This window comes from Cydia splendana, chromosome 7 (genome assembly GCF_910591565.1).
Source record: "Cydia splendana chromosome 7, ilCydSple1.2, whole genome shotgun sequence".
Lineage (NCBI taxonomy): Eukaryota > Metazoa > Arthropoda > Insecta > Lepidoptera > Tortricidae > Cydia > Cydia splendana.
Window position 1 is genome coordinate 12,931,437 of NC_085966.1, and position 13,893 is coordinate 12,945,329.

Sequence of the window (13,893 nt, forward strand, 5' to 3'; positions counted from 1 at the left end):
CACCATTCCACGCATACGAAGTTGCGGGTCGAACCTATACTCTGTATCTTTAGGTATTTAAATAAAATTAAACAAAATCTACCTAGTGATAACATTGCGTGATCAAATAGTGTAGGTTAAAGTAAGGTCGTTCAGTAACTCTTCCAGGCGGTTTTGTATTTGGTTGGTTAACCAATAAATGTTATAACTACTCGAAAATGTACAAATTGTTTGTTTACTTTTTTTTAAATACCTAAAGATACTATAGTACATATTTTATACACGTTTGTTTCAGATTCCTCCACATGAGCCTATGCAATAATAGAGTTAGTTTCGAATATATAGTGAAATTACTGCACTCTATGAAAATGCACCATCTCATAAATCTCGCCAATGATCTCGAGCAGACGATTCTACACTTGGCCATCGTCAACGACCTTCCGCAGTTGGTGGCCGTCATCATAGCGAACGGTATGATATTATTTATCAAACGTACATATTTGTAGGTAAGGTGCGGGGTAATTTTGAAAATCGCTAATACCTATCTACTAAACTAGAAACACTATCTACGGTAAGCGTTGCAGTAGCGGTCGAGTTGCTAAAGTATAAATTATCCCGTTGTCGAAGTTACTCAAATGCACCTTCGGTACCTACGTAAGTATTTATTCTTGTCTACTTTATTTATTGATTTAATTTATATTATATTACTGCACAATTTTACAAAAAAAAACCGGACAAGTGCGAGTCGGACTCGCGTTCCAAGGGTTCCGTACATTACCCAATTGTTAAAAATGTATTTTTTATTATGTGAAACGCGAGTGAATTGCCTTAAAAAACCCGTAGGGGTCGGTTCAAAAATTAAGTAATTAGTCCGACTCACGCTTGACTGCACATTTCTAATAGGTTTTCCTGTCATCTATAGGAAAAGAACTATTTTGTATATTTTTTTTTAAATTTTAGACCCTGTAGTGTGAGTGGTAATTTTTTGGCTATTTTCTTAAATAACTTCTAAACTATTTATTTTAAAATTACTAAAAATATATATATTTGTGATTCTCAAAATGAGCTCTTTCATTTGATAAGATTTCATTATAACACGATATAGTTTAAAGAACTTTATTTTTTAATTTTCTGATTTACCCCCCAAAAGTGACCTCCATATTTAAAATTAATTTGTTTACGTAAGATGTCCGTCTTTGGGTCACAAATTTACATATGTGTATCAAATTTCCCAGTACTTTTGGAGAAAATGGGCTGTGAGTGACAGACGGACAGACAGACAGACGCACGAGTGATCCTATAAGCGTTTTTTACTTTTGAGGTATGGAACCCTAAAAAACAAGATATTCTCCACCAGCGTTCCATTGGGTAAACAAAAACAGTAATATTTTTATTCTAATTATAAATTATAATTATTTTTATGACATTTTCAGAGTCCATCTTAAGTTATAATACTGGGAAGTTGTAAATACTAACCAATACTAATTTGTTCAGGTGGCGACCCGATGCTGGGCGACCAGGATGGCAACAACGCCGTACATTACGCCGTTCAGTGCGGCGTCTGCATGCAGCCGTTACTATACGCCATCAAGAAGAACAAGGTGCCGTGCGACCTTAACGCCGTCAACAAAGGTGAGAATTGGGAGCTTTTCTGGTCTATTGCACCCACAAAAAGTCTAAGCAAGCAACATTCTTTGGTAATATTTATATTTGTCCTTTGGTCAACCGTATGAATAGATTTAGCTAGTAATAGCTAAATCTATTTTTACGTAACTAGATCGCTTACGTAAAGCTAGTAATAGCTAAATCTATTCATACGGTTGACCAAAGGACAAATATAAATATTACCAAAGAATGTTGCTTGCTTAGAATTTATTATTACCGGTATTACTACCGGCTTGCAGTAATTTTGAAAAACAGTAACTTCGAGCTTAATATAATACGGTCCTAATGGTAAGCGACCATGACGAAAAATAAGACAATCTTACTTTAGCGAATCGAAAAAAAGAAATAGTAACTTGAATTAGGTAACCAGAAAAGTCATAATAAAATCGATCGATTCACAAACTGCTACCTAATTATCTAAATCAGTTTATTATTACTGAATGGATTTATTATTGACCTTCGTTTATCTTGCTGCTGGAATCGTTAAACATACGAACACAAAATAGACAAAACGTTCTAACAAAAGTTTCCATTCCACAGAAAAACAAACGGCCCTCCACTTAGCCGTAGTCCCAGGCATCGAGCCGTCCGACATCGAAGCAGCAAAGAACTCCATAAGATTACTCCTACAACACGGAGCCAGTCACAACGCGCGCGACGCGGAGGGCCGCACGCCGCTGCACCTCACGGCTTACGACGACCGCTTGGCTCTCGCTAGTGTGCTCTTGGAGCACATACCCGAGGTATACTTGATACTACTGTATACAGCAACAGTCTATAAGATTACTCCTCCAACACGGAGCGAGTCACAACGCGCGCGACGCGGAGGGCCGCACGCCGCTGCACCTCACGGCTTACGACGACCGCTTGGCTCTCGCTAGTGTGCTCTTGGAGCACATGCCCGAGGTATACTTGATACTACTGTATATAGCAACAGTTTATAAGATTACTCCTACAACACGGAGCCAGTCACAACGCGCGCGACGCGGAGGGCCGCACGCCGCTCCACCTCACGGCTTACGACGACCGCTTGGCTCTCGCTAGTGTGCTCTTGGAGCACATGCCCGAGGTATACTTGATACTACTGTATATAGCAACAGTTTATAAGATTACTCCTACAACACGGAGCCAGTCACAACGCGCGCGACGCGGAGGGCCGCACGCCGCTGCACCTCACGGCTTACGACGACCGCTTGGCTCTCGCTAGTGTGCTCTTGGAGCACATATCCGAGGTATACTTGATACTACTGTATACAGCAACAGTCTATAAGATTACTCCTCCAACACGGAGCGAATCACAACGCGCGCGACGCGGAGGGCTGCACGCCGCTGCACCTCACGGCTTACGACACCGCTTGGCTCTCGCTAGTGTGCTCTTGGAGCACATGGCCGAGGTATACTTGATACTACTGTATACAGCAACAGTCTATAAGATTACTCCTCCAACACGGAGCGAATCACAACGCGCGCGACGCGGAGGGCTGCACGCCGCTGCACCTCACGGCTTACGACACCGCTTGGCTCTCGCTAGTGTGCTCTTGGAGCACATGGCCGAGGTATACTTGATACTACTGTATACAGCAACAGTCTATAAGATTACTCCTCCAACACGGAGCCAGGCACAACCTAGTTCGTTGGTCACAACGCTTTTGAGTGCCGTTAAATTTTTGCCTGATCACACTATATTTCGACCGCCAAAGGCGTCAAATGACGCGCGTGGCTCCAGCCCCGTTATCAAAACATTCCGATAAGGTTCGCAATTACGCGCCGCGCACGATATGCTTGGCGTTCAAAAATAATACACCATTTTTACTTAATTAATATGAAGAAAAATCATATTTTTAAACTATGGTTTTTGAATGTTTTTGTCCCCAGTAGTTTTAACCCAACTTATGTTTGTAATAATTTCAGAGTGACATCGATGCTGTGGACAGCCGTGGCTACACGGCCCTCCAAATCGTATGCGGCGGTGAAATCAGAGAAAACACCATCGAATTTATGAAATTGCTCATACTCAGAAAGGTAATTATTAATCTTTTCCACTATGGTATTTATTTCATTTAAATTTTTCTACCTATTTCTGTAAATAACGGAAATATGATAAAACGGCTAGATTTTTTTCAAGGACTTAGCTTCTGCCCATGTCTTCATGTGCGTAGTATGTATAACGAAAAAAAACCTAACTATTGGTATACCAGATTTCATTTAAATCAATAGTTCACCCACCCTGAGGCTTGAACGCCGAATTTATTATGCTCTTACCAAATATTTATGTTTATAGGCGGATCCTTACAAAAACGAACCTCATACGGAGTCCGCATGGATTTTATCACGCGATAAACTGGAGCTGCGCGCCGCGCTGGCAGAATTTCTCGACTGCGACACCGACGTCAAGTCTGAGCCGGAGGATGAATACGAGTCGGCCGATGAAGGGGTGAGATGTGAGATGTACAATCGCCTGCACTCGCGGTGTTCTAGTTAAGAGAAAATTGCCTTTATTCTTGCAACCGAGCAGCTACCTGGCTACCTGCAAGGCGTTCAAATGCGTTCAAACGAGTATCGCCCTAAGGGTGGAACACCGCGAGCGCAGGCGATTGTACCTACTTGAAATAGAGTCACTTGTCGCCAGGGCCGTCTTAAACTATGCTGGGGCCCCTGGGCAAATAAGAATTTGGGGCCCTTTTGGAAAGTAGAGAAAGCTAATTAAACTAACATTTTTCTACTATGATCTTCTATTTATTATGCGGCAATCAAATATACTGTTAATGTCTGTCCTTCGGGCCCCCCTGAGGATGGGGGCTCTGGGCACGGGCCCAGTGTGCCCTTATGGTAAAGACGGTACTGCTTGTTGCGCGACAAGACACTGCTCGACTGCGACACCGACGTCAAATCTTAGACGACTCGGCCGATGAGGGGGTATGCGATATACTTTAAACACACTTGCATTTTCTCATTTCAGTCTTAAAGGAGTCAGAATTCGGGCCTCGGCGACATTTATAATTTCATGAAGTTTGGTAATGATGGTACGGATCTGACATTACGGTTTATTTCCTTTGACTGTACGATTTTGACAGTATTTCGTCTACATTCCAATGTTTTTGACCGTACGATTTTGACACTAGTATTTAGTCTACATTCCAATGTTTTAGACTGTACGATTTTGACACTAGTATTTAGTCTACATTCCAATGTTTTTGACTGTACGATTTTGACAGTATTTAGTCTACATTCCAATGTTTTAGACGGTACGATTTTGACACTAATATTTAGTTTACATTCCCATGTTTTAGACTGTACGATTTTGACAGTATTTAGTCTACATTCCAATGTTTGAGACTGTACGATTTTGACACTAGTATTTAGTCTACATTCCAATGTTTTAGACTGTACGATTTTGACACTATTATTTAGACTACATTCCAATGTTTTAGACTGTACGATTTTGACACTAGTATTTAGTCTACATTCCAATGTTTTAGACTGTACGATTTTGACACTAGTATTTAGTCTACATTCCAATGTTTTTGACTGTACGATTTTGACAGTATTTAGTCTACATTCCAACGTTTTAGACTGTACGATTTTGACAGTATTTAGTCTACATTCCAATGTTTTAGACTGTACGATTTTGACAGTATTTAGTCTACATTCCAATGTTTTAGACGGTACGATTTTGACACTAATATTTAGTTTACATTCCCATGTTTTAGACTGTACGATTTTGACAGTATTTAGTGTACATTCCAATGTTTTAGACTGTACGATTTTGACACTAGTATTTAGTCTACATTCCAATGTTTTAGACTGTACGATTTTGACACTAGTATTTAGACTACATTCCAATGTTTTAGACTGTACGATTTTGACACTAGTATTTAGTCTACATTTCAATGTTTTAGACGGTACGATTTTGACACTAGCATTTAATCTACATTCCAATGTTTTAGACTGTACGATTTTGATAGTATTTAGTCTACATTCCAATGTTTTAGACTGTACGATTTTGACAATAGTATTTAGTCTACATTCCAATGTTTTAGACTGCACGATTTGGACACTAGTATTTAGTCTACATTCCAATGTTTTAGACTGTACGATTTTGACACTAGTATTTTGTCCACAGGATGAGTCATGTCTGAGCGACCTATCACTGTACAGCTCTGAGTTAGCCGCTGTCCTGGACAAGTCGGGCGAGTGGCGCGCGCTGGCGGCGCGGCTGCGGCACGACGCGCTCGCCAACTGGTACGAGAACACGCCCAGCCCCACCCGCACCCTGCTGGCGCAGCTGCAGGTACTGTGCAGTTGACGTATACCTTATGGCAACGAGATAAGGTCCTTAATTGAACAAAAATGTGTACTCAGAAAAGAAACTCGTGTCTGGCGTGCACGGCTGCTGTATGATCTAAGAATACATACGATATTTATTTATTTTATACCAGTTTTCAGTTAATATTTCTCCGTCATTACGGATACAATTTTAGAATTTAACGTTATTGATTCTCCAACCCTTAACACACTCTATGAGATTTTAAACTCATTAATACAAGTCATGCTCGATATTCTAACCAGTATTATCAATATTATCATGCAGGTTTGAAATCGAAACTAGTTTGATTATGTTTATCTAGAAGACAGTGAGTAGAAGAGCATCGGTTTTTCTCGGTGTTTTCCTTCACCAAAAAGCAACATAGTTCCAAGATACTTGTACATACACATACGAGCCGAGATTTGACGCACGACTAGGCTAGCTATCGTCTTACATTTTTACCTACTTATTCAAAAAACCTCTGTTAAATTTTGTCTCATTCTAACAAACAGAAATGTCAAAATAACGGATAGGGATAAATGATTAACAACGGTTCTTTAGATTTCACAAACGTTTATAAATAACGTCATACAGTAGCAAGTTTTGTATATCAATATGTTTTGAACAGGAATGCCAGGATATCATAACCTCGAAGTCTCTGATGCTGATACTCGAAGACCTGGGACTGATGGAGGCGGCGAAAGTTATTCGCGATAAAGCCAGCAGTCTCGACTAGGAACTCTAATTTTGAATCTGTAAGCGTCCGCCGACAGTCGCTACGTCGCTTAACTGTCCGCCGATAGAACGTTTCGTCTGTAAGCGTTTCCACGACAGAACCAGACCGCAAGCGAAGCGTCCTGTCGCCAAATCGTTCATAGTCTAAAGATTCTGTCGTCGAAACACTCACAAACGAAATGTACTGTCGGTGAATCGTTGATAGTCTAAAGGTTCTGTCGTGGAAACGCTTACAGACGAAACGTTCTATCGGCGGACAGTTAAGCGACGAAGCGACTGTCGGCGGACGGTTACAGATTCCTAATTTTAAGACTAGTATTATGTGTTATGTACAATACTCTCCTTGTCATTCCGTACTTTTTTTGTTCTAGAATATACTGAAATGACAGGTCCCCACATTAAATGTACAGGTATAGGTACATACATTTGGTTTGAATCTGATTTGAATTGAATTATTGGTCGTAGGTATTTGGGTAGGGTGGTATTCCAGTGTCCAATATCTTGATCCAAGGTCATTTCGTCTCACTCTCTCATTAAGCAAAATGTGAGACAAAATACACATTGGACAGGTGGAATACCACCCTAAGCAATAGTTATTTAGTTTACCTATTGTTTTAGTATTTTTTAAGAGTCCTTTTTATTATATACTATTAATTATCTTCACCAAATGTTAAGAGTACCAAAAAGTACAGTTATATAACTTTATTTTTGTTAACTTTACTGTAGGCGTATCTATACTTCAAGCTTTGGTTGACATAACACAAGAGGTTCACCAAATTTAAATCGAATTAGCTGTATTACTGTACTCTTTTACTGTTTATAACTTTTAGAATATTTGAGACATAAATTACTTGTTAGTTAAATTTTTTATCAAAATAATTTTCTTCCGTATCAAATAAATTTCTGTGGTAGGAATTGAATGAATGTATATCGAAGGCGAAGCGTTTTCATGCATGCGGAGTGTTAACTGTGCCATGTGTTATTAGTTTAGTGTTAATATGACCTCTAGCAACCCAGAAACCTATAAAAAGGACTCGCATTCCATTCTAATTTGAATCTTTATTTTGAAAAATCAACATTTTAACTGATGGCTAGAGAATAAAAATGACGTATTATATATAATATTGACGTAAAAAAGACGAGAAAAATATATCAGGGCAGCAATTTACACATTTGTAATTTCTTTAAGGCTGAAATTATTAAAACGTTAATTGGCCAGCGATTAGAATTAAAAAATATACACTCATACCGTCAATACAATACAAATGTTTGAGATGAAGATGACACTGCGTCCGATTCGCACGTCGCTCCGAAGTTTGAGCGAGACAACGCTATGATATCGGAGCGACGTGTGAATCGGACGCAGTGTGCCATGCCCCTTACCGTTATTTACACTATTCATGCTACTTGCGCAAGTGTTGTTTCAACATGCGCAAACGACGTGCACCGTGTGCAACCGCCCTTATTTCAATTGTTTGAAGTATTATAAAATAACATATTTAATTTGTTTCGACTTGTAACTTGTAACTTGTAACTTCAATGTTTAAATTACCAAACCAAACTTAGGTAAGCAGTAGGTATCATTATTAAGAATCAATGGTGCATATGCCTGCCATCCTACTTTTATAACAATTGTAATTATAAGTAAATTGTGTAGAGAGGCATTTCGGTCTGCTGTGTTTGAAAACACATTTTTTTTATAAGAGCTAAGTAAGTAGTAAGGAAACGTGATAATATACGTAAGCTTTATGTGGCTTACATTTTGATGTTGATAAATCAAGTATAATTATATAATTAAATATTTTAATTCCTATTGACAAAATAGTCGATGACGACGTTTAAATAATTGACTATAAACGCTGTCGCGTTCAATAGTTCAAAAATATGGGATAGAATAGGCAACACATATATCTAATGTGTAATTATAAGAATAAAATAGTAATAAAATGCATTTCTGTTATTTTAAAAAATAAAGATGTTATTTTTAATTGGTGTTTCAATTGTACTCTTACGCGGTTATCACACTGATGTGTATACGCACTCCCTCCGGTGTGTGAGCGAGAAAGCGTTATGCAATGCACGTGGCAATAATTATGCAGTATTCATACCTTTTGGCTGGTTCATTTTCTATGGGCGAGTAAATTTTTTTTTTCGCGATTTCGGGGTTGGTCCCATAGTAAAAGTTGCTCGGTATAATCCCAAAACCTCCCTGGCAACGGGAGTGCACTTATTTTTTGACCACCCTGTATAGATAGAGACACCGGAGCCGCGAGGGGATCCGCATCCATGTGAAAATCGCCTTACAAACCCCAATAATATACATATAAGTTATAATAATTCATAGCTAACATTCAATATGACTAAGTTCAATTAGGATTTAACGTTAGGAGGAAATATATATACAGCCACTTGCAGTAAAAAAAAACCGGACAAGTGAGAGTCGGACTCGCCCACCGAGGGTTCCGTACTTTTTTAGTATTTGTTGTTATAGCGGCGACAGAAATACATCTGTGAAAATTTCAACTGCCTAGCTATCACGGTTCATGAGATACAGCCTGGTGACAGACGGACGGACAGCAGAGTCTTAGTATAATAGAGTCCCGTTTTTACCATTTGGGTACGGAACCCTAAAAATGGACAGTATAATCCTCACAGAAGTGCATTTTTAGTTTGTAATTGTACAGACAGCAAAAGAATGCGGTATTCTGTTTCTGGGCAAATAGAAAGAACAGCAATATAATAGTGTACATCGGGGGAATTATGTACTCTCGTCTGAAGCCCCCTCCAGACTATGTGCGTGAATCGCGGCGCGACGTCGCGGAGCGAACATCGCGAAGTTGGCGTATGACTCCACACTCGCACGCTTCACGGCGATTTCGCAGTTTGGTTTGCGGCAATATGGCGGAAAAGCATCAGCTGATCGAGTTTAACTGTTAGTTATCTATGGCATCATACGTGATTTAGCTGTTTTTCCATTTTGTTTTATTGTAAAACCGTATAATATAGCTGCTTAATATAATATATCATAATGTAATTAATATTTATCTTGCCACAGAGGAGCCAAAATATTGTGTAATGTGGAGTCTTGCAAGTTCGCGCTTCGCGTCTCCTTTGACGCGGGCCGAAATACCGACAAAAAACGGAGAACAAGGCGCGAAGGCGTGAACAATCTGCGAAATCGACGCGACACTCGCGTTCGCGGCTTCGCCCGCGATTCAGGCGCATAGTCTGGAAGGCGCTTGAGAACGGCGCACACATGTTCAATTTTGAAGGGTCACATCATTCCAAGGAAGTCAATAGGCCTTGGTCTCATTTCAAACATAGACAGAGAGAATCATACTATCTTTGTCTTACACTAGTACTAGCACCCATTTGTTATTATTTAGCCCTCATTCACACGGGCGCTTATACAACGCGCGTTAAAAAAGCGCTTGAATCTGTCCGTACTCTAAATTCGATTTAACGACCAAGGCTTAAAGTCGAAAATCCAACAACGCTTGATTAAAAGCGCCACCGCCGTCGTGTGAATAAATACACATGTATCTATTTGTGTCATTCCAACGCTTTTTTAACGCGCCCGTGTGAATGAGGACTTACTGACGAATTTGGTTTGACCAACTATATATCTGTCCTTCACGGCGCACGCGTATAGCACATCTATAGGATCCTACCATCTATGGTACACTTGCACCTATCAAAGACATATGTACTTCGTCTACTGAGGCCTGAGGGCCTACCGCGAACCACGTCCGAAGTGTTGCCTCTTTGTCGCACTTATAAATTCGTACGTAAGTGTGACAGGGAGGCAACACGTTAAACGTGGTTCGCGGTAGGCCCTCAGTTCACTTACTATTTATAAGAAAGTTATGTCCTCTTATAATTGCGCATGTATGCGCATGACGCTTCTATGTGTGCTTTGGCCTCCTAGAAAAAGTTGCCAGTAATAAAAATAAAAACATTTTTCTACAGCAACATTGCTCCCAACTCATTAAATTTTCACGAATTTTATACATTATTAATCATAAAACGGAACTTAAAACACTTAAAACTTAATTACACGCGATTAAGTTTTATAATGAATATTTGCTTCCAACTATCTTTATCAATGTCCATAAAATATATGGAGGGTAGACTTGTACGTCTACCCACCATAATAAAAAAAAACATTTGTGAATTACTCTGTCCAACAACTGCTGTGGTTAAAGTCTCGGAGGGTTAAAGTTCATAACGAAAATTTTATTTATGAAGTCTTTATATAATAAATACAACGTAGCGGTACTACCACTTATCTAGGACTCTGTAAGTCTGTACAGTCTATCTCTACATAGATTACAGCAATGCACATAGAAAATGTGCTAAATGCGGAGCAACGGCTGTTGAAGATACATATTTGAGTGAAATTCACAGCTTTAGTGGGTTCAGAAGGAACCGCGTCATAACGCATCTGAAAAGCGTATTAATTAACCGTGAAGAAATGTATGAATATAAGTTGGAAATCTGTGTAAAATGCCGTGTGTAAAGTTTAGTGTATCTGTGTGTGTAAAGTGTAATAGGTAGGCATGCCTAAAGTTATTTGTATTATACTGAAAACTTTGTGAATGCGCTTTATTAATGTCTATTTTTTTATTAAGTTGTCAGGGTTTAATTTTCAGTGAATATTTCTATTTGTAAAACATTTTTTAATAAATAAAATATTACAATGTTATAAACATAAATATGCCTTTTATTTAAATCAATTGATAATACCACAAACAAGGGGTAATATTTGCATCTTTCATATAATTCGTGATATGAAGATAACAAATATGTTTATCAACAGAATTACTACCTATTATTGACTATATATTATTGACCCGCCAGGCTAAACCGGTTGTCAACTTTAGTTCCATTGGTACACACCGAAGGCGCCACTAGTATAAACGTATAAACGGAAGGGGACATTTTTTTGTATGGAGTTACCGTTCTTCTCCTAGTGAGTATTATGTTCTTTGCTACTGAGTTCCTAATTTTAGAAACCAACTTTCAAGCAGTATCTAAACGCCTGCTGTCAGTGTCAAGTGTCACTGTCAGTGTCTCCGTCTTATGTCAAAAACAGCTGATGTTTTCAGCTTTCGTAACAATTGTAATATTAATCTCTATTTTGCAAACTAATAATGGTTTTAGCTCAACACCGGTTACTTCAGAGGTTTTACAATAACACAAGTATTTCAAGTTACTAATCTCTAAGGAAAAAATGTTATTGACCACAGCAAAACAATTACTTAAGAAAAAACTAGTAGCCTTGCAAGTTTTACGGATATTTAAACAAAAACCAGACGCTTCTGAAGTTCTTACGGCGTATTTGGTGCAGTGTAATGAACCACCTTGGACCTCTTACTTTGTAAAGGTAAAATCTGGCCACAACTTAAATTCTGACTCTTTTGTCTCTATTGAGGAAATTTGTAATTGTATATGACACCGTAAGATTGTGAACCCGTTAGTTTATAATAGAGGTTAGGTTAGATTGTAATCTCCCTACCGTCAGTTTATAATTTAACTAGCGATATTATAAACTGACGAGTGTTTACAATTTTACCGTGACATATATAATTTAAGAAGCTATCATTGGTAATCCTTTATCGTTTTCGACAACACTGTGTTTATAGAATTTCACTTTAGCATTCCGGTTTAAATTAAATTCCACTTTCACAAAAAAAAGCTTCAAATTTAAAGTTTCTTTATATTTCATTCAAACCTCAGCTCTGACTACTCAGACACCATCTACTGTTGGTATCTAAAAACTTTATACAAGAGATTTATAAACCAAGTTTACGTTTTTCTCGAACCCACGAAATACTATACATTCCTAAAATAGATATACATTCCCTTAACAAAATCATAAATTGATTTCAGTACAGTAGTGTAAAGGATGACCAGTTTGGCATGTCCAACTTCAACTGGAAAGTGGGCAAGTCCAACTACCAGATACTACGGACTGGTTGCTACCCATACATCAAGTACCACTGCTCCCGGAGGCATGTAGAGGACCTCACTGCTTCTGACAAGTTTATGAGAATTATCAAAGTTGCCAATTTTGGTAAGTACTTACCTATTTTTTGTGAGATTTGAGAACATTGCGAACTTTCCCGAATTTCCAGCATTATTTGACTGAAAATAGACTTTAGTAGTTGTGTCCAGATTAATAAGTTGTTTATTTGGGTTAATATCTTAAATATATTATAAAGGAAGTCCACATTTTCAAAACTTATGTAGGCCATACTGAGTAGCAAACATATTACAATTGTCTAAATCTTGAGCTGCTCCTACCAGCTCTTTGCCAGCCAGCCAGTTGTCATCCGTTGAACTACCGCCATTTAAATTATTCAATCATTTATACCTATCTATAGCTGTGTCCAGAACTTCGTCATTCTCCTAGGGAAAAAAAATCCAGAAATGAAAATCTGAATCGCTTTTAATTAGTGACCAAACTGAATTAAAAGCGATTTAGTAGCCGGGTCCACACAGAGCCACAGAATAAATAATAGTACTAGGTACAGAAGACTCACTCTCTAACAAAACGCGTCTGTTACGATCAGGACAGATATGGCCGCTAGGTGGCGACAGCGCCACGCGCGGCTTATGGCTAGCCACCAAAATTGGTGTGGAACGGATGTACTTTTAGCTACCAGTAGCAAAGCGACGAAATCGCGGAGTGAGCCATGCCTGACAGAGCGCGCGAGCGACGCGAGGCACGTCTACACTGGCCGTTTTGTGCGCGATAAAATTGCCTCGCGCGTATGTTCGCTCTGTGTGGACCCGGCTAGTTATTTAGCCGACGTAAACAAAGTCACAAGCAGAAGCTAGTTTATACATAGTGTCAGGGTCTTTGGTCAGGGTGACCACCAAACCTCACTAATTACAACCAGAGCCATACTATAGCCGTACTAGTAACAAAACAAGGTTCATTTTTGTTTAATTGTTTTATTGCGTGAGATTTGGTTGTCACCTGACGATATATTCCTTTGTTTCCAGGCATTCCATGCCTCCTGTATGGGCTAGCAGCAACACAGCTCATTCGCCATACTGAAACAGTCCACACATCGAAGGGCCCCGTTACGATATACTTCCTGCTGCCGGAACACAAAGGCTCCTTGCACTGACTAACAAGTACGAGTAATACTCATATTATTGTAGATTTATTTATTGTTGATTAGTTAAAATATACGTAA

General features: G+C 38.9%; 2 protein-coding genes across 2 annotated transcripts in view; both read left to right on the forward strand.

Annotated features, from left to right (window-relative positions):
* LOC134792179 (nuclear factor NF-kappa-B p100 subunit) overlaps positions 1-6,773 on the forward strand; it is a 36,648-nt gene extending 29,875 nt beyond the window's left edge. The window contains exons 15-21 of the mRNA XM_063763419.1: positions 275-450; positions 1,474-1,611; positions 2,185-2,387; positions 3,556-3,666; positions 3,926-4,078; positions 5,768-5,935; positions 6,579-6,773. Coding sequence (XP_063619489.1) covers positions 275-450; positions 1,474-1,611; positions 2,185-2,387; positions 3,556-3,666; positions 3,926-4,078; positions 5,768-5,935; positions 6,579-6,686 — 1,057 coding nt within the window. The 3' untranslated portion in view covers positions 6,687-6,773. The remainder of the gene's footprint in view (positions 1-274; positions 451-1,473; positions 1,612-2,184; positions 2,388-3,555; positions 3,667-3,925; positions 4,079-5,767; positions 5,936-6,578) is intronic.
* A 4,992-nt stretch (positions 6,774-11,765) lies between these two features.
* LOC134792178 (uncharacterized protein C15orf61) lies at positions 11,766-13,831 on the forward strand. The gene is made up of 3 exons (XM_063763418.1): positions 11,766-12,071; positions 12,578-12,761; positions 13,697-13,831. Exons 1-3 carry the CDS (start codon positions 11,919-11,921, stop codon positions 13,822-13,824), a joined length of 465 nt encoding a protein of 154 aa, XP_063619488.1. The 5' UTR covers positions 11,766-11,918; the 3' UTR covers positions 13,825-13,831.
* The last annotated feature ends 62 nt before the right edge of the window (positions 13,832-13,893 follow it).